Here is a 20,965-nt window from a genome sequence, read left to right as displayed (position 1 = left end):
GGTTGAAACTTTTTGTATTTTTTTTGTTTTCTATATTATCAGTAAATAGATAAATTCCAAAAAGTTTACATCTTAATTTGAACAATTTGATTTTTAAAATAAAAAATTGGCAAACAATTAATCCAAAAAAAAAAAAGAATTAGCTACTTTATTTAGCCATAATATCCAACTGGGTTGGGTTGGTTTTTGAAGTGGCAATTTTGCTTGTGTCCTTATTTTACAGTGGTTTCAAGGACTTGTTCAAAGTACAAGAACTACGGACTCTGATGGAGAGGTACAAGGATCATCGTTCTCTGATGGAGAGGTACAAGGGTCATCGTTAAAAGGCATTATTCTGAGGAATCTCCCGGCATTTACTAGCAACGTGCTTTTCACGCTTGCTTGCCCACCAAATGAAACGCAACCTCGTCTTTTTCCTTTCTTTGTTTTTTATTGGGTATCAAACGAAGATCAGACAGAATAAAAACTACCAAGGCTTATATATGTATAAGAAAAGGACGGCCAACACAAACGGAGAGCCAAAGCTAACCTCCACAGCGCATGGGCGTAAGAGAAATCCAAGTGGCAGCTCACAACCTCAACCACAGCCTTATAGTCCACGAACTCGACGATGTCTGTGACTCGGTCACTGGTCGCCCACTCACCGGCTCATGGCTCTGGGACTCAGCCCTTGTTTTGTCTCACTGGATGCCCACTCACCTCAATTTTCATGGCAAGGCTGTCATCGAGCTCGGAGCTGGAGCGGGCCTCCCAGGCTTGACAGCGGCTCTGCTTGGCGCCACCCGGGTATTGCTCACCGATGTCCAACCGCTCCTTGCTGGACTCTTGAAAAACGTTGAAGCTAATGGGTTCGAAGGAAGAGTTGACGTGAGAGAACTCGTTTGGGGATCAGACGAGTCAATAAGCGGACTCACTGAGTCAAGCACGTTTGATGTGGTTTTGATGAGTGATGTGTTCTATGACCCGGAGGAGATGGTGGGGCTGAGTAGGACGCTCAAAAGGATCTGCGAAGAGGGTACTGAAATATGGGCGGCAAGCGAGTTGAGGCCGTGGACAGGTGAATGCTTGAACGAGTTGAGGGACCAAGGCTTCCAGGTTGTTGAGATAGTGACGAGTCAACTCGGTGTCCAAGAGGGAGTGGAAGATTGTAACGAGTTTGCCATCTTCCAAATCGTGCCACCGCTTGCAGAAAATTGTAACGTTTCAACTACACCTGTGCGTGAGTTTTAGAACAAAACTTTGATCTTCAGCCTAAACTCATTTTTGAGTCATCCCAGCTTTCACAAAAAGGAAACAGAAGGAACAATTCAGTTGAAAGAAATGGCGTGGAAAAACATGATGACATTCTATGTATTCTATACCAGGGAAAGCAAATCTAAGTCAAACAAACCCAATTTTCTCACATCAAAGCCATCATCAACATTTCATATATACCAGTCATGTCTACAAGCACTAGGAAACACTTCTAGCATATCGCCGTCGTCTACTAACAATAGTGAAGAGTAATGTTACATGTCAGGAAGAGCTGAAAGGGTCAGGCAATTTTCCCCAGCATGCTGTACAAAAATTATCACCTGTAACTGCTTTCTGTATCTATAATGGGTTTATCCCGTAAGTCGACAAACGGCCTGCCGTCTGTTATCATCAAACCCTTTCCACAAAACCTTACCATGTAATGCTCTCTCTTGAATCAATAACCTTTTTCTTCAAAACAATGCAAAACTTCAAGCAGGTATTTGGGGTTATCCTTTTCTTTCTCAGCCCTGGATGCACTGCCAGTGTTTGCACATAGCCCCATAGCTAGCCATTACCCTTACTCCAATTATATTTATTCCCATCATCAGGAATCATATCTTACGGGTTATGGACAGAACTAGACTGACCTCAAACCGGCAAACATTTTGCACTTCAGAGCAGGATATATTTTGGGCACACAAGGACAGCACAAACCAAGTTGCTGATTGCAAAGACTATAACCCATCACATCCAAATGCATCCTTATTCTTAACCATTATAGTGAAGTTTCTGGTTTTGAGAGCCCTGGCCCTGCTGAGGTTGCTGCTGTTGAGGAGCCTGCAAGTTTAGTGGCTGTGTGTTGTAGTGGGCAAAGGGCTGGGAGTAGAGAGAATTCATCAAGCCCTGCAAATAGATAAGCAATTTATACTCCCGTTTAATGCAGAAAAGAACTTACTAAGGTCACAAAATGTACGGCCCAAAAAATGTCAGAAAATGTGTAACTACAATGTGACAGATTCCCAGGCAGATGAACACATATGAACTCTACCACCCGACAGAAAGACTACCACCCCGGCAGTTCTAATTTACTAGCATTAACTGGCAACTGTCTGCTTAGAAAATATATTTTAAATCTCACCAATTTGATAAATTTATTAACAATAATTCTCTATCAACAAGCAATCAGCTCAAGAAGCAACCTGAGACTGAAGCTGGTTTGGATTAGCCACACCAAAGTGGCTCTGTGATGCATCATCTTGTGAAGGGTCATTAAAGCCAACCTGAGTAAACAGGCCTTGTGATCCATGATTCATGTAGTCCTGTAAAAACAGATATTTGTTAGAAGAAAAACAAGGAATAAAACATAAAACTAATTACACCACAGCACTTTGGGCAAACCTGAGACATGAAATCATTTCCAGTGCCAAAACGAGAATATCCAGCTTGAGAATTCTGGTTTAGGAAGTTCCCTGGAAACCCACCCTGTGCTCCTTGTGTAACATAATCAACAGCATAGGCACTCTGAGAAGCCTACATGCCAAACACATAGTCAAGCAATAGACAGTATCAGACAGGAAGTCAAACACCAAAAGAAACTTTCTTGTTTTGCCGACAGAAAATTACAAAGAGACGATTATTCAAAAAAAAAAATTACAAAGAGAAGAGAAAATTATTGAAAAAAGATTATTCTAAACATCTTCAATACCCCCTTCACAATGCTTTAAGGCCTCAGGGATGATACTCAGTTTTGTACAGGTTTACTTATTTTAGACCATAACATTGAGGCTTGGCAAGTTGGCAATGAGGGGAACCACTGATACAATCTCCAATAATTAAATTTTAAATTTCAAGCAAATACCGGCAAACCCCACTAACCAATGTAAGTCATACAGAATTGAGAAGATATATTAAGACAATAAAAAATAAGTCCACAGCCTATACCTGAGTTGAAAAGTCAGCAACATTATAAGGAACATGTGAGCCTTGGCTCTTGAAATCATCACCCAAGAAATCCTGTGCGATGGTCAAACAAACCAATTTTAAGTTGTTATCAAGAACATAAATTGTAATTATTTAAGGGAAAAAAATAGAAGATTCCTGCATGTAATTTAATACCTGGGACATTCCCCCCATCGAAAATCCATCACGAAATGTTTGGCTTGGCCCTTGGACTGGCATCTATTAGAGATAATAAACATACTCAGATTCCAGAATGTCAAAAAAGGATTAAAGGCACAAAACTAAAACAGTGAGAAAGGGGAAAAAATAAAATACGAACATTGTTAACAAATCCAGGTTGAGATAATGGACCACCCACAGATGGCTGGCTGTTTGGATTCTCCAGAGGAAAGTTAAAAGTAGATCCAATTGTTCCAACATTTTGCTGCGTGCCTTGCTGGTGTGGGAGATGACTACCAATAGGAGCACCTGCATTACCACGCCCAGCCCCAAAGCCTCGACTTCCTGGTTGAGGGACCTGGGGGACAGCTCCCACTGGTCCATGTACAGCTCCACGAGTTGGAATAGCATAAGGCTGAGAAGGAGAACCAGGGAATGGTGGAAGAGGAACCCGAGGCATTGGGAATCCAGTAGGGTGCACTCCAGGCTTGTGAGTACCATTGGGCGGGCCTGGAGGCATATAAGTACCTGTAATTGGCAACATCAGAAGGTGCATGTTATATTTAAGCAGGGAAGAATCCCAGTCAACACTAATTTATACAAGTGCCAAAGGCATATTCTACTGTCATTGCGTATGGCAGTACGAGACATATCACTTACATATTTCCAAAGTGATAATATAATACAAATAACATGTGACTTGTAAACTCAAGATGCGCAAGAGCTTACCCCTAGCACGACTGCTTCTTCTATCAGCATTTGGACTAGATGAGGCAGCAGACCCAATATTATCATTAGGCACAATCCCAGGTCCACCACCAAAGAAAAGTCTCCGGTCATTGTAGATCTATAAGAAACATAAACAAACATTATTTGAATTCACATTTATCCTTGACAACCTCTGATAACTAAAAATAATTAGGAGAGGCAACAAGCAAAATCAAAAGCTAAAAATTTGAACAGATAACAGGCACTATCCTTTCATTCCATACACAAACCTTTTTGGGCTTTTGGAATTGAACCATACTCTGCTTCAAGTTATTGAGGGGTCCTTCAACCAGGCACTCGTGTTCCTGCAATTTTCAGCAGAAGGAGATCAGTTACCAGGATTGCAAGATTCTCCAAGGCACAATTAACACTAGGCTAGCTTTAGCATTTGCAATCACTACGAATAGCATGGTTACAAAAATACGCAAGACGATACCTTGTAATGTGTCAATAAACCATTCCACAGAGGTTGTTTGCTAAGAACTTTAGGGTTTCCAAGAATTACAATACCATATCGAGCACGTGTTAGGGCAACATTGAGCCTGCGAGGATCATTTAGAAATCCAATGCCCTAAAAAATTGGATAAAACAGTTAAGCACCAACATGTTAGTTTTTCTCATATTTAAAGCATAGAGAGAGGAAGAGTGGTTAAAATATTAGTACTAGACTTTGAATGAAAAACATAACTAGAGGCTGATCCACCAAAGAAATGAGAAATATTAAGCACAACAAACCATTTTAACAATCTTATGGATAGTCAAGAAATTGAAAATTAGTTTGCCACAAGACTACAACACTGATTTATTAAGTCAGATTTAAAATTCATTCATGAAGATGCTGCAAATGTTTTTTCACATCTAATATAGATATGCTAACCAACAACCAACCTGATGTTCATTACTTCTCACACAAGACAAGATGATGTAATCTTTTTCCCGTCCTTGGAATGAATCAACACTTGCAACCTGATATAACCCCACAAATTAAATAATAAATAACTACATTATGGCCAAATATTATAAAAGCATTTATCCTTAAAATTCAAATCGACACATTACCTCAATTTCCTTGTAAAGCTGCTGTCTCAAAGCACCATTTCTTGACATATAATTCACAATATATGCCCTTTGTCCCTCATAAGGTGTTATGACCCCAATCTGCAAAATATTAAAACAGTTGTTACACCATCTGAAAAGAAAACAAAAAAAAAACCAGAAAATTACCTGACTAGGAACAACACCACTCCTCAAGAATGTGGTTACAATCTTCTCAACATTTGCGGCCTCAGTTCGATTGAGATATGATGTTCCGCTAGCACTAATCTCCTCTTGTCCCATCTAAAACAAAATTATGCAATTACAAAACATAACCATGGAATAAATAAAGAACTGGACCGCAAATTAAAACATTTAGATGTCCTTCCCCTTCTCCTCCCTACCCCACCAACAGACAAGGAGAGATGGGTAAGAAGAATATTCATGGGGACAAAAGATAAGCAGGCACATGGTAGAACAAAGTTGTATTTTGATTATTACAATCCTGACCACAGTTACAGTACCTGTACATAAAAAAACATGGGACGATTTGGCACAGGCCAAGGAAAATCAATGCCCGATGACTGCCTTTCATTGATTGTCACTCCATTTTGTAATGTGCCTTCATAGAAGCTGTTAGAAGGAAACTCTGACAAACACGGGTGCATTCGGTATTGAACCTAAAATAGAATAGAAAATATTTCCTATCAGATGAGTACATGTTTTCCATTAGCAATTACATTCACATGAAGTTAGAAAAAGAATCCATTAATCAGCCAGACTTGGCAGGAACAATTCCAGCCATATTGATATTTTTCAACCACAATGACTACAATAGACAATTTGATAATCCCAATATAAATAAGATGCAATAAAAAGCAGGATATGTAAATTTTAATATTTAAAAATTAACAAGTAGATCATTATCACATCAAGCTATCAACATCTAAAGGGCAAAAGAAATTAAAAAGTGGTGAATAAACATGAAGTTTCAAGACCAGTAAGTCACTTGCGGCCAATTTTTTGATCATCTTAAAAGCAATACTACTACCAAATGTGATACTTCAATATACAAATGGAGGGAAGTAAAAACTTATTTACAATGACCAAAGAAAATAACATGAGAAAAATCTAAAAATGTACTGAACTAACAATAATAACATTCTCTAACAAAAAAATTAGTATTAGGTGACACTCACAAACAACCTCTGCAAACAAAGAAGAAATCTCATTTCTTTAAAAATTTCAATGCACTAAGTTTTGAATGAAATGCACTTAAATATTTAGGCTTGCTAGCAACAACAGGAACTTCATTACATCTCAAAGACCAGATAAATACTCACAAACAATATCCCTACACATTTGTGAGCATGTTAGAAAAGCAAACAATGCAAGAAATCACCAACAAACATATAGGGACATCACCTGCAATCTAATTGGTTTAACACCAAGTAAAACTAGACGTTCAAATAGAGACTGCGCTAGTCCTGCACGAGCTGCTTTCTTGCACATAATAACAGGACCAAGTTGGCAATGATCACCGACAAGAACAACCTAAAATAAAAGTATACACGTTAGAAGACCAAACAAGAAACATTCCAGGGTAGTGAGAGAAAGTATATATCATTTTTTTGAATGGGAAAGTACATCTCTTTTAACTTTGATCCTTCATTACCTGCTTCGCTCCAAGAACTAAAGGAATGAGACACTCAGGTTCTGTCGCCTGAGTAGATTCATCAATAAGAACCTAAATAAAGGAACAAAGAGAGCGTAAGTTCTTTTATTTGTTTAGTAATTGTTGAATGCTACATATATGATGTATTCAACCTGGCGGAACCGAAAATTAGCCAATCTAGGATCTCCAGCCCCAACACAAGTGCAACAAATGACATCAGCACTTTGGGATATTTCCCTCTCTGTTGCTCGCTTCAGTGCTTTGTACTTTTTCTCATCACTGCTTGACAACTCACCTGAAAATTTGGGGTCAAAATAACAAGGCATTCTAGCATTAGAGAAAATCCAGGAGAAGTTAAAATTTTCAAATTTCAGACATGCACATTCATTGTCACTCTGTAACTTAATTGAAGAATTCCTTTTCATCCCAGTTTAAGCAGGGTCATGCCTCAGTAAATTCTAACTGAAGATTTTCATCAAAAGAAAAATCCATCTAATTAATTTTTTCATCATTGACAGCTGGACAATGATCCCTACCTTGTTCATCTTTCAATTGTTGTAACTTGTGAAGTTCACTCTTCTCAGATGTGTCAAGATGTCGAACCTACATGCACTCATTGCAAATATGAATAGTTCAATGAACAATAAATACAAAACAACAGCAGGTGGCAGAATTAGACACCACAAACCTGATAATGAAGCGTCAAATGTTCAACAGGAGAACTCACGGCTTCCCTTGATTTCGCACAAAGCCTTACAACCTTTGGACAAAAAACACATTGGTGAACTAGAATCAATTTACAAATAAATACAAGTTAAAGCTTCAAGATGTCTAATCATATTTGCCCAGAATGTAACATAACCAACGCATCATAAGATGCACATTAGAAGAAATAAGAACATGAGTGCAATGTTTCTAATGACTGCATGCTTCCAAAGCATCATATCGGTTGCTCAAAATTTGTTTTAACTTCATATACATACCATTGCATTATGTTACTAATCCATCAAACCCCCTCGCAAAAAATGGAAAATATAAGAGACACCAGCCATTCACTTGTGGGGAATCACATTAAATTGTTGATATTCAAACTAGTTCAGATAAATGGATAACTTACATGGCTAGCTTAAAAAGATAGAAAAGCAACAACTAGGAAATGCAAATAAGAGACATCATTTAATGGGGGAAAAGGAAGAAAAAACAATCAGTACACTTGTCACAATTCTGTATTATTTTATTATAACAAAGAAAAAAAATGACAAAAAAATAAGCTTCGGGTGGAATTAGGCTTCTTTACCAGCAATACTTTTTGCCCAGATGTTTCCATTGTATCAATAACAACCAACACCTAAAGAACTTATACTAAATGGCAACAAGCATGCAAAAGGCAGATGATTAAGAAAAGCCTAAAATTACCACAATAATAAAGTACAACATTGTCAATGACAATTAGCAAAACCACAAGCAGAGTTTAATTTCTTTACCTTTAACCCAGTAGCACTTATCTTTTCAGCTAGCTGATCAACAGCCACATTACTTGGAGCACACACCAGAACCTTATAAGAGAATGAAATATGAGAAATAGTAACAAAACTAATGGTGAACTATGAGACTCATTGAAGTTCTTACCTGCCCCTGACCCTGTTTAGCCATGTGATATACAATGGCAGCAGAAGTGACAGTTTTTCCTGTGCCAGGGGGCCCCTGAATCAAGCTTATAGGCTTCTGAAGAACACTCTTTACAGCAAAAACCTGTCCAACAAAGGAAGCTCAAAACAACTTGATGCAAAAAACAGCTGTTTAGCAAAAATTATATGAAGCCAAACAAATGGCAAAACAGTCATACTTGAGATGCATTCAATTCTGGCAGACCAGGTGCACCAAAACGACGAGGCAATGTGTTACGAACCATCTGAACCTCAACTTCATGGCCAAGCAAATGGTGGTAAATATATCTGCAAAAAATAAACCAATTAATTCACTTGGATGGGACAAACAATTCAAGTTCAACAGATGCATGACCTCTGGGATAAATAACATAAAGTTTTGAATCTAGACAAAAACAGCTAAAACAAAATGAAAATACTAACACATAAAAATGAAAGTTTGAATCTAGACAAAAACAGCTAAAACAAAATGGAAATACTAACACATAAAAATGAAAAGAATGCACATGATAATTTCTGCAATAACAATCTAGAAACACAAACAAATCTAAAGAAAACAAAGTCATCTAACCTACCCACTAACACTTGTTTCATCGACTGCAAATGTTTTCATTGCCCCCTGCATCCGGTCAAAGCTTGTACTCTTCCAGACAAAATCAACACTAAACCCATGGTTCACATCAACAGGCACTCCCTGCACCACAATAACGATAAGCACCAATCTTTATGTACCTCCCAAAAGCCAAAATCCACCAAAAGAACAAAAAAATATCATAACTACCTGACTGGCACGGAGCTCAAGGGCAACCTCCTCTTGTGCCGTTAGCTTGATCTGAAACAACAGAAAGATAATTTATAAGTATGTTCCCAGAAGTGCACCAAATGCATAAACCTTACCAAGGAATGCAAACAAAAATTAAAGGCATGCATCAAAACATAATTAAATGGGCAAGCTCATAAAGGAACATACCACATGCCCAACAGCCTGCCATGCTGGGTGGGCAGCATCTCCTGAATACCGCAGTCGCAACTCATCACCAGGTACTAGACGAAGCTCATTGTCTTCCTATAGCATCACAAATCAGGTTTAACATTTATTGACTTATAAATTAAAAGAGACATTGTCATACAGAGGGAAAGGGGGCGAGGTGTTAATAAAACTACTACAGTAAAGCACCTTTGGAAAGACAAAATATGCAATACGTTTCTTGTTTAACCCAATATCCCATCGAACTGTGACATTGTCCTTGCTTTGAGATTCTTTCATCATCTGCCAAAAACAAAATTTTGAATGTTAAACCTATATTCTTTCACTACATTTTAAAGAAATGAAAGAATATTGCATAAACAATTAATTTGAGGGTGGTTGGGGGAGGAGCGTGAACATGATGATACATACTTTATCATAGTCAGCTTCCAGCTTAATAAGTGGCGCAAAAACATTTTGATACTGCAAGGGAAAGCATCAACTTAATTAGTTACCAACATGTTATATGACATAACTTCTTGTCTTCTAAAAATAATAAAGCAAAGCAAAATAGTGCAATTATTGAAAAAGTGGGCACCTGATAAGCATCTTCATATTTCAAGGCCACAGGCTGAGGTTCATCATCTACACCAGGCTTCTCAAGATCTTCAAGGGAGGCATCAGGATTTGTCTTCCAAAGCTCTTCTACCTTGTTTATTTGTTGAGCACTTATCTGTCGTGCCCTTAACTGTTCTTGTTCGGATGGGATCTGTGGAAGTGAAATGTATTAGAAAGTCCCCAAATGAATAAGCCCTCCATGTGATTAAAGAAACACCAACCTTAACCAGCCACTGCAAAAAGCACCTATCATCAATAAGGGGACACCACTGACTCAAGTCCCAATTCATGTCTTTCAAAGCATTAACATTCAAACAAGGTTCCCTACAAAGAAGAACAACAACACTCTCTGTCTTAGCAGATATAAAACCAAGAAGGAAAACATTTCTGCATCCACAGTTGTAGCATTCAAGAATTGTTTCTCCCAAAGGACTATCCTTATGAAGGCAGACTTCCTTGTGTTTAGCTCGTACCTAAAAAGGAACAAAAAATCAAACTCAGTAATCAAGCATCCACTGACTATCCCCAACTGGATAATCTAGTAAACTTGTTAATATTCATTCAATTAATCTCAGTTACTGAACGATAAACGTACAAAATTACTAAAAGCAACTGAAATGCAATAGTGGTTTGAGCATACTAACAGATGTGCAACAAACTATGGCAAGCACACAACTAAACGAAACTTTTTCCAATAGAATTACACCCTACAGCTATGTGAAAGGACTTTCCTAGACAAGCTTGAGTAACAAGGTACGTTTTGAAAACTTACTCAGTCACAAACATCCAATTTAGTCCCAATTGTATTAAGCCCAAGTTCCCACAGCATCATCCCTAGACTAAAGGAATCCGCAAACATATTTTTTTGTTCACGTGAAAAAAAAAATGTAAACTACTAGAATGATGTTACTGTTGTCAGGTCTTCTGGGTTAATGAAAGCAATGTATATTGGATGAGAAAAGAGAAAACGAACAAAAGGTGTCATATTGCAAAATCAGTAGAGGAAACAAACCTCCCATGACCATGAAAGACAGATACCAAGCTACAGGAAGATATGATGAAAGCATAAGAAAAGCAATGGTGTGCTTAACAGTGGCAACAATCAACACTGGTACTGCACATATGTTAATAAATCAAACAAAATTGATTCCCAGAGTAAAGAAAAATGGTCATCATGTTATAATTCCAACAAAAAAGCCAGTCTCACAGTATCTAGAATGAAGGCCTTACTTCTGATTGCCTTCTAACATCCCTTCCTTTCAACAACTATCAACCCAGGTCCCACAGATTCATACACTAACCATATTCGAACATACGAATCTGTCTGAAGATATTTAGAGGAATATCTGGCTTCTAATTGCCTTCTAATAAAACCCCTTTATTCAAGAAAAAACAGTTTCTCTAAGTATCAGCATCATGTGTAACCTCCAAAAGAAATAAAGGACAAAAATTGCCTTCAATTAAAACAAACAAAACTCTCTTATTTTAATCTCAGAATAGCCTATAAGAGAGAAGGGAGGCACTAAATGATGCCATAATTTCATGCACTCCTTCACACATAACTGAAACATATCTGATCAACAAGCTCAAATTTCATTATTGAGTCAAATTTCTACCAGAAATACCTAGTTTAAACTTTCAAAACTGCACCTATGAACTTGGTTACAAAATCTAGACGTCTCAAAAGCATCATGAACAATCATATGAATTATCTCCTTTTTCAATCTACATACACGTATATTAACCTCAACAAAATCCCAAAGTCAACACCCCAAAATAGAAGGCACCATTTCTACTTAGTGCATTATCTCCCTAACACATGCCTTCAATACTTCAACCTAAATCCCAAACAAACAAATCTATGTCAATCTAGTGTCAATTAAAAATAATCAGGATATTTAAAAATAATAACAATAATAGTAAAAGAAGAAAACTCACAAGATGATTCACAATATGCGAGCCTGATGTATTCCCTCTTGAATTACAAAACCACTTCCTACACGAAGGAACGTTACAGCGAACCACGCAAGCTGGATTCGAAACCCCGCAATACCTACAAGCGTGCTCGGCGAAATCACCTTTTCCGTACTCATAACCGCCATCCTCATCCCCAACCGTCTCCTCAAAATTCAATCCACTAATCCCCGTCGCTAACGCATCAACCACGGCCCCACTATTGCTAACACTATTGCTATTGCTGTTGTTATTGCTCGTTGCGCCACGGCCAGCGCCTTTGGAAGCGCTAGAGGGTGAAGAGGAGGCAGCAGTGTCCGACTGGTGGTCGGAGCCGGAGCGATCGGCGGCAGTGGTGTCGGAGGGTGTGGGCCAAGAACGAATCGTGTCGCGGAAGTCCGTGTATTCGAAATCGGACTCGCCTTGGGTGTTAAATTCGAGGAAGATGTAAGCGTCGGTAGCCGGGTCGGGTTGCGAGGCCGTTTCGAATTGAGAATCCATGGAAGGAAATTTTCTCTGCCGAATCGTTATTCCAAGGATTAGGGTTAGGGTTTTTGGTGTTGTTTTCTGAGTTAGGGTTAGGGTTTGGAGAAGAAAAAATAGAAAAATAGAACTGAGAGAGAGAGAAAGAAAGGTGAAATTTGTGTTAGAATTTGCTCCACAGAGTGTGTATAAGCGCCGTGGAAGCGAAAATGGAGCGCGTGGGAGAAAACTCTGATGTAAAGGAGAACATTCATCACGCACTTCTAACGCGCGTTTCTATTGGGTAGGAATAGAGATAACACGTGACTGGTGAAATAGACACGTGAGAGAGGTCCTTTGCGGCCTTTACGGCCTTTATGCGCGTGTGACGCATGTTATTAAGGTTATATAAGGATTTTTTTTCTTTTATTTTTTTGGGCTTCCTACGTTAATTTATTTGTAAAAAATTTAATTTGGCGTTTTAACTGCATTTGCTTGGAAATTAAGCTAAATTTATGTAGGTAATATTAATGTTTATATGTGATTATCATCAGTGGCCAAATATAGCAAGTTTGTTTTAAATTTTTAACATTGAAAGCTATTCTTGTTTTCACGAGGTGGTAGCATCATCCTGTCAATTTTGCAGTTAATTAATCTTTTAATTAGTTTAATCTGTTAGGAAAAGCTTTAGTGACATTTTTCATGAAGCTGATGATTTTTTCAATAAAAATTAAAATTGTATTAGTTGGAAAAACTTATTAAATTAATACATTATGATTTAATATTTCTACTCATTTAAATAAAAATCCAATTAAATGAGAAGATAACATCATATATTGTTGATATTCTTATTGAAGCATATCACTTCATCAAATTCTTTACTTTTTCTGATTTATGAAAATAGTGTCACGAGTTTCATTTCACCATCTATTAGATAAATTTAACGATTTTTTAGACACAATTTATTATAATCTATTAGATAGATTTAATCATTTTGACCATGACAATTTTTTTAGTATTAAAATTTATATATTGAATAGATTAAATATGCATTATTGACACGATACAAAATTAATTAAGTTTAAATTTAAATAAATTTATTACTTTTGTGAACATTTTGATATATTTAAAATAAAATAAATTTATATTCTAAAAATTACTGGAGACACTTTTAATTTATTTGATTAATCATATGAAATGGGCAAGAAAATTGACCGATAAGTATAGTGAAAGTAAGATGCACTCCCCGACTCACTAGAACAGTCATATTGATGTTATTCTGACGGTTATTAGGAATTAATTACTTTAACTCATTAACCCGTCACATGAACATTGAAAATATCAACCGTAATACAAATCAATCACAATTTGCCACGAAGTCGATGAAAGGAAAAAGATCAGTATTTCTCCAAACTTGGATACCAGCAAACAAATGTAACAAAAAAACACGTATTAATCCCTTAGACGTGTCTCGTCGTCATACGGCAGGGAAGGTTCCAACCGCCCTGGCTTTGTCTCATCTTTCAATTTACACATAAACACAAAATTAAATTCAAAATCTCAGATTAAGGAAAGAAAAGATTAAATTCTTACTTACCCATTCACCGGGACATGGAGACCGGTAATGCCTTGCAAACTTGTCACATTGCGGGGCATTCCTGCCCTTTTCTTTAATGCACCTTTTTTATACAATGATGGTAACAAAAAACTTAATAAATTTAATAATGCTAGACTCTAATTTATTGAACATAGCTAGTAAAATTATTACAAACTTTAATTAAACTTGTAATTAAATGGCAAATACATACTCACTATGATATTCAACATAAGACTGGTAACAATGGCGGGCTTGTGGTGATACGTCCTATTCAGTCTCCATCTGTGCTTATTAGGAGCGCAATCAATTTAGTTAGATGCAAAAGGAAAACACACAAAATTCCTGCCATGATTCAAGGACTAAGAGAGCATCATATGGTTAGAGAATGGACCTTGCGGGCGATTTATTGGTTTGCTATTTTGTGCGGAGATGGTGGGGAGGTGGATTGAGGGCTAGGAGGTGGTGAAACAGCCCCAGGTTCATGAGCTGGCTTAGGAGCTTGCTGACATCTTATCATGGGGATCCACTATGGAAGCAGTTGACATGGCGAGCTATTGATCTTCCTACTGATTAATTAATGCCCCTCGTGCTGTAGCATACGTTTATTCAAACTACTTTGTCTAGCCTTTTTCTATTTCAGTAATGTCAGTGAAAATGAGGTTTGATGAAATTTAAAAAATTAGTAAAATTGACTTTAAGATGAGTTTTTTAATAAATATTATTTTTAAAATTTATTTCACTCTCATTATTCAGTATGTAAAGAAAAATAATGTGAATAGTATTAGGATACAATGAAACTAACGTTTAATTTCGTATTGCACTTTACGATAATAGATCACTAGATACGTTCGAAGGTTTACAAAATTGTTTAACTTTAGAGTCTACTTTCTACAGTAAGTAGATTATAAAAAATTTGAAAGCTTTTGTAATTGATGGGAACTTAAGTATTTATATTAATAGAACACAACACTTTTCTTACTCTTGGTATTTCTGCACTTGTTTTGTTTATGATTTTTTGTGTGTCAAAATAGTTGGCAACAAGCTTTTTATATAGGCTTGCAAGTGTTTTTTTTTCAATTATACAACTCTTTCATTAATGTTTCATTTTGTCTAAAAAGCATATTTACATTTTGTCAACACAATTTTTAAGTAAAGATATTGTTTCAATAATCATTTCATGAAAATATAACTACTCATTTTATAAGATATAATTTGAAATAATAACTTTTCATATTTAACTTTTGAACTTTGTTGTCTTTTCAATTTGTCTCATAATTTTTTGATGTTATTTTTTCAATAGATATAACTATTCACATAAAAACCTGTCTATAAATCAATAAACACACTATGTCACTTTATGTGACATAATTTTTAAACTAAGATAGCTTTTTATCATGTGATATAACTTTTTGATTTTAAAAATACACCAACAAACAATAGAGAATATGTATGGTTAGCCTTTTCACTGTTTATGTCACTTTATATAATATAACTTTCGAGTTAAAATAATTTTTTATTATGTGATATAATTTTTTAATTTTAAAAATATACCAACAATAGGTATATGTATGGTTAGCCTCTTCACTGTTGCAAACTTGGGATGAAGCCACGTAGTACAGAAGCTGACACTTGGGCCATTGTTAGGGCACTGATGTGTCTTTTCCGTGGATGGTTACCACTTGCCATAGCCGAGCATAGTTTATTTTTTGTGTAGTTATGTTTTGTTTTTTTTTTACAAGGTTGGGGAATCGACCTGGATGCACAAAGGTAGACGACCCAAAGATTGGATCGGCTCCGGAAAGCACGAGAGAAAAGGTCACGAGTCTCACGACCCACGGTCCGTTTCTCGCGTGTCTAGGTGGCAATCCATTCGGACCTATTGGAGGCTGGCCCATCGACAGTCCATGGACCATGGTTCGTACAAATACGGAATGATATCAGCTTAGATGAAAATTCCGACAATAGCGTATGAGCTATGGCACGTGCATGCCGTTGCAACGAAGTCAAAATAAGCAAATCGTCCCTGGAACAATCAAATTACACATGCCATGTTTTCCAAAGTTCAAGGTCGTAGCGCCGTGCAAGCAAATGGGACCAAATTTTAGTACGGTGCTACAAGGGAACAAAATTTCAGTTGTTTTCTACCAAAGATAGATAATTCAGCTAAGATCATGAAATGCACCAGTGTCACCATCCCCCATATATGGAGTAGACGAGTTTCTTCGGGGTCGAAGTCATGACGCATACAAAAAGCTTTAGAAGGCAAAATTTTCTTAATGCCAATCCAATTAGATGTAGCAATTTTTATAGATAAACAACTTTTAACTATTTTTTGGTGATTCAAAAAGAAAATCATCCAAAGAAAAGAGTAATGTACAATTTTAAAAAGTGAAAGACTCTTACTATAATTATAGTACAGATTATAAATTAAATCAATATGATTTTGTTAAATTATGTTATAGGTAGATTATGATATAATTTTGTTAAATTGAATGATATAGTTTTATTAAAAAAAAAAGAAATCTTGTATTCTTAATTGTGAACGATATAAAAAAATTAAATTATAATCTAATTGTATCATTGATAATATCACAATCTAATAAAATCGTTGATTTATTTTGTATAATTATCATAATTATAGCAAAATCAATTATTCTCTTATATTCTTCAATTAAGGGAGATTACAAACATTTTTTTTCAAGTTCATAATGGTTTGTGAAAAGCAACGACTAGGTACGTATTAAATTAAAAATTGTTTTATGAAATGCATTGCAACCCAACTAACTTTGTACATGTATGAGGATAGGAAAGTTTGCACACGAGTGAGGATTAGAAATTTCCTAATTAATGTCATCGAAGCAGAGTCTCCATCCATCGGTGCCACTCCCGTGCTGGGGTTTGTTGCCCTTCTACTTTTCTTGAATGATCACCTCCCCAATCTCCTTCATTTTGTTCACACACAAGAAGATTTGTTGAAGGAATTTGCATTGCTCAAATTAGTTAACGTTGTCACAATGAAAGAACATAACTTGGCATTGAATCAACGAAGTGATTTGTTGGTGGAGAAACCTTAATTTTGTGTCATATGCATAGTTACTCAAGACGACTCATGGGTGTAAGGATTTCAAAGTAAAAGACCAAAGGAGTTGACATTCACACGTGTTGAAATGAAACTATATATCCAGCCTGGTTTTTTGTTGGTTAATTGCAAACCCAAAATGCAATCCTCGTGATCTGTATGTTTCACTTACTAAAACTGGTCCATATTGGTCAGCTCAAATGCACAAGTATTTCTTGCTATTATTCCCTAAAGATGGAAAAGTTCTGCCATTGACGTATCCTGGGCACAAAAAATGAACAAGAATCGCAACAGACTGCCACAATACCATAAATGAGCGATTTTCCTCATAAATAAGTTTCCATTGATATCGAATGAGAGCCTCAGCATTAACAAAATACCATGTAATTTTTTTCTATATAAGAGTCATTTCAAGCTTTCATTTTCGTCAAAGATGGAGAATTCCTTCCCTTCTGTCTGCACTTTTATTGCTTTCTTCTTTCTCTTGCTTGTCTCGGCAAGCTCGGATGTCATCCAAGATTCTTGCGACAAAGCTGCAAAGGGTGACCGTAACATAAACTTTGACTTTTGTGTTGCAAGTCTGGAAGGGAATCCCAAAAGCAAAACCGCCACCAGCACTGAGAGTTTGGTTCCCATCTCGATTGAGATGGCCATATCTAATGCAACAAGCATCAGCTCTATCATTTCCAAGCTTTTGAAGAACAAAAACCTTGACAACCCCACGAGGAGCTGCTTGGAAGATTGCTCTGAACTTTATTCTGACGCACAGCCTAATTTGGAAATCGGTGGCCAGGCTGTCGAGTCTAAAGATTATGGAACGGCTAAAACGGTCATAAGCGCAGCCCTGGATGCTCCGGTGACCTGTGAAGATGGGTTCAAGGAGAGGGAAGGGTTGGTGTCGCCATTGACAAAGGAGAACGACGAGTTCTTCCAGCTGACAGTAGTCCCTCTTGCCTTTATAAATTTGCTCAATTGATGAGAATAAATGCTTCTTTGGTTATGTATTCAATGTCGCCAGAGTCACCCCAATAATTAAGCACAATTTGTCTATCTCTGTTTGAGTATTTTTAAAGTGATAATCCCGCTGGATGGAGCAAATTAATTTCCTAACTTCACTTGTTTTTACTTTGGATTTTTTTTTTTCATTTTTCAAATGTTTGGAATGTTTACTTTGTTACGAATCCCACAAGAAATGAATTGAGTATTGATATATAAACATAAGCTTTTCACTATCTATTAAGTATATTTTTTAGATTGAAAAATATGAACTCGTGATTTATAAATTTATTTAAAATCTATTTTCAGAATTTTAAACCGTATAAATTTAGATTTAAGTTTCAGTCTGTGACATACTTATGAAATTTAATATCACACGAGGTTAGATTTAAACTCCGACCCATCAAATACTTATATTTAGTTTCACTTTAATTTTTTCAAATAAAGAAATTATTTAAAATTTTTACTTAAAATAAGTAAGTTGATTAAACGTAATAAATTTTTTTTATCGAAATTTCTTTATATAATCTTAAGTTTTTTTCCTTGAGTTTTCTTTAAGTGAGAAAATTATTTAAAATTAAAAAAATAGAGAAAATCTTATAATAATATATTCTTCTTAATTAGAAAATTATTCAAACATACACACGGGATTCAAAATTAAATTTTGCAATCTTAAAATATCCCTAATGAAATTTTTTTAGATGCGTAATATTCTTACTTTATTTATATTATAAATTTATTTTTCATGATTTTATTTTTATTTTTAAAAAATTAAATATTCTAAGTTTTTTTAAAAAATTAATATTAGAATACATTAGAGTTAAAAAAATTTTCTTAAAAGAGAGAAAAAAATTTAGGGATGAAAAAGGCTTAATTTAATGACATTTAAGGATATTATTTTATTAAGGTTTCTTTAATTTAACCATATAAAATATTGCTAAACTGATGGGCGTTAATATCTTTAAAAGTAAGACCGGACCGTCCAGTCTGTGGAATGGGCATGGCCCGGCCCATTAATAATCCATTTTCAAGCCACAGCCCACACAATGAGAGCAATATGTAACGTTAAGTTTTACCTTTTTTTTTTTATTATTTTAGTTTACTTTGAAATTTAAAACTGCATCAGCCAATAATTTTACAAGTTTTAAATACTTTTACCGTTTAATGATTAAATAAATGAGATATTAACACTTTTAATAATATTAATCTAATCATTGAATTAGAAAAAATGTCATGCTAAGACCAAATCATGTATTATTTACATTTATTAATAACACGATATATTAGAAAACTATATGATAAAAGAATTTTTTTTTTATAATTAAGGAAGAACCTTTTTCATTAAACCTTTAATAAAACAAAAATATTAATGAATTTGACATTTCTGAGTCATATATTTGTCTCATGTAAATATATTCATGTCAAGCAAGGAAATTTTTTGAAATTCGAAAGAAAAAAAAATTTTTGATGATTTGAACTTAAAATTTTCAGTAAGAAATAACATCCCATGATTCCATATTCGCTAAAGCATAGAATTAGACAAAATCCCCCCAAAAAAGCTGTTTATTGTGGCTTTTTGTTACTGTTTTTGGATGGTAAAACAACAGCCAGACAAATCTTTGGCAACCTTCTTGGAAACTTCCGTCACTCGCCACACTCGTTATACTTCACTTGGCATTCAAAGTTTCACTTTGTTTTCTTTTCCAACCTCAAATTGACAAGTTTTCAACCAAACAAATGAGTTGGGATCAATCAATTGCTTGCATTTAATGGTTTACCATGTACTACACCTTATAAGAACAAAAGAGAAAAGTGATGAATCAAGAATCATCGTCTTTGGAGATTAGTTTTGTTCGTTTTCTTGCACAGAAGAATCAAATTCTTTCGAGCTAGGAAGCTTCCTTGGAATGAGAAAGCTCAGATCATTATCAAAGCTTGCATGATTCTATATATATACATTTTGTTGCAGTAACAAGATTGACAACAAACAACACCAAGAAAATTAAAAATGCAGCATGTCTCTTTCTCATCATTTTGCTTCTTCTTCTTCTTCTTTTTGTTTTTCTTTATCTTTTTATTGACTCCTAATGATGAAGTCTCCGCAACAAGCGCGTTGTCTGTAGATATAATCAACAAAACCTGTAAAACATGCTCAGACAGATCCTCTGTCGTCAACTATACCTTCTGCTCGGCATCACTCCAGGAAATTCCTGTCAGCCATGTGACAAACCTTCAAGGTCTAGCAATAGTTGCAATGGAGCTAGCTTTACAAAATGCGACCAACACGCTTTCAATCATTAAAGAGTTAGTGAACAACGAAACCTTGGGTCCTTCATCTTTGGCTTGCTTGAGCGATTGCTCACTGCTTTACTCTGATGGGGTTGTAACACTGGTGGATACCGTTGGAGCATTTTTGACAGGGCAGTACGGAAATGCTGATGCCTGGGTTAGTGCGGTAATGCAAGGAACGGCAACGTGTGAGGAAGGGTTTCAAGATATGGAGTTAGTGTCCCCACTGACAAAAGAGAATTACAGTCTTTTCCAGTTATGTGATGTTCTTTTATGCATCATGAACTTACTTGATTCAGATGTAAAATCTTAACTCTTTTCTTTTCTGTTTTGATAGAAAAACCTTAACTGTTAAGTCTCATTGAACTCGAAATTCTTTTTTCCGTGTTTCTTGGCTGATTTATGGCACTAAATCACATGTTTTTGACTTTTGGCAAATGTTTTATGCACACTCCTGCTCTGACATTATTATAAAAGTAAAAATGGGGCCATAATACAGCAAAAT

The 20,965-nt window shown here is 35.8% G+C and overlaps 4 protein-coding genes across 4 annotated transcripts; 3 read left to right on the top strand and 1 right to left on the bottom strand.

Annotated features, from left to right (window-relative positions):
• LOC18606114 (protein N-lysine methyltransferase METTL21A) lies at window positions 5–1,271 on the top strand. The gene has a single exon (XM_018117616.1). It carries the CDS (start codon window positions 541–543, stop codon window positions 1,228–1,230), a length of 690 nt encoding a protein of 229 aa, XP_017973105.1. The 5' UTR covers window positions 5–540; the 3' UTR covers window positions 1,231–1,271.
• On the bottom strand, window positions 1,377–12,630 carry LOC18606113 (regulator of nonsense transcripts 1 homolog). Its single transcript, XM_007039543.2, has 29 exons — window positions 12,023–12,630; window positions 10,306–10,557; window positions 10,065–10,235; window positions 9,899–9,949; window positions 9,677–9,769; window positions 9,470–9,565; window positions 9,281–9,331; window positions 9,075–9,193; window positions 8,679–8,787; window positions 8,462–8,584; window positions 8,317–8,388; window positions 7,521–7,592; window positions 7,369–7,435; window positions 6,985–7,127; window positions 6,833–6,904; window positions 6,583–6,711; window positions 5,682–5,837; window positions 5,347–5,460; window positions 5,182–5,280; window positions 5,011–5,088; window positions 4,559–4,693; window positions 4,353–4,427; window positions 4,084–4,201; window positions 3,515–3,882; window positions 3,352–3,414; window positions 3,178–3,249; window positions 2,635–2,766; window positions 2,436–2,555; window positions 1,377–2,139 (listed from the first exon to the last, which is right to left on the bottom strand). Exons 1-29 carry the CDS (start codon window positions 12,536–12,538, stop codon window positions 2,005–2,007), a joined length of 3,801 nt encoding a protein of 1,266 aa, XP_007039605.2. The 5' UTR covers window positions 12,539–12,630; the 3' UTR covers window positions 1,377–2,004.
• On the top strand, window positions 17,536–18,307 carry LOC18606112 (putative invertase inhibitor). Its single transcript, XM_018117181.1, has one exon. It carries the CDS (start codon window positions 17,609–17,611, stop codon window positions 18,149–18,151), a length of 543 nt encoding a protein of 180 aa, XP_017972670.1. The 5' UTR covers window positions 17,536–17,608; the 3' UTR covers window positions 18,152–18,307.
• Window positions 20,093–20,863, top strand: LOC18606111 (putative invertase inhibitor). The gene has a single exon (XM_018118506.1). It carries the CDS (start codon window positions 20,180–20,182, stop codon window positions 20,771–20,773), a length of 594 nt encoding a protein of 197 aa, XP_017973995.1. The 5' UTR covers window positions 20,093–20,179; the 3' UTR covers window positions 20,774–20,863.

This window comes from Theobroma cacao, chromosome 3, assembly GCF_000208745.1.
Source record: "Theobroma cacao cultivar B97-61/B2 chromosome 3, Criollo_cocoa_genome_V2, whole genome shotgun sequence".
In the NCBI taxonomy this organism is placed as follows: Eukaryota; Viridiplantae; Streptophyta; class Magnoliopsida; order Malvales; family Malvaceae; genus Theobroma; species Theobroma cacao.
The sequence above is the reverse complement of the archived record's forward strand: the minus strand, read 5'-3'. Positions and strand labels throughout refer to the sequence as shown.

Coding starts and splice junctions, on each gene's coding strand:
- LOC18606111 (XM_018118506.1), top strand. CDS start 20,180: ATGCAGCATGTCTCTTTCTCATCATTTTGCTTCTTCTTCTTCTTCTTT.
- LOC18606113 (XM_007039543.2), bottom strand. CDS start 12,538: ATGGATTCTCAATTCGAAACGGCCTCGCAACCCGACCCGGCTACCGAC. Junction 7,436..7,520: donor ATTTGACGCTTCATTATCAG/GTTTGTGGTGTC, acceptor GAGTGCATGTAG/GTTCGACATCTTGACACATC. Junction 7,128..7,368: donor ACAATTGAAAGATGAACAAG/GTAGGGATCATT, acceptor CCAAATTTTCAG/GTGAGTTGTCAAGCAGTGAT.
- LOC18606112 (XM_018117181.1), top strand. CDS start 17,609: ATGGAGAATTCCTTCCCTTCTGTCTGCACTTTTATTGCTTTCTTCTTT.
- LOC18606114 (XM_018117616.1), top strand. CDS start 541: ATGGGCGTAAGAGAAATCCAAGTGGCAGCTCACAACCTCAACCACAGC.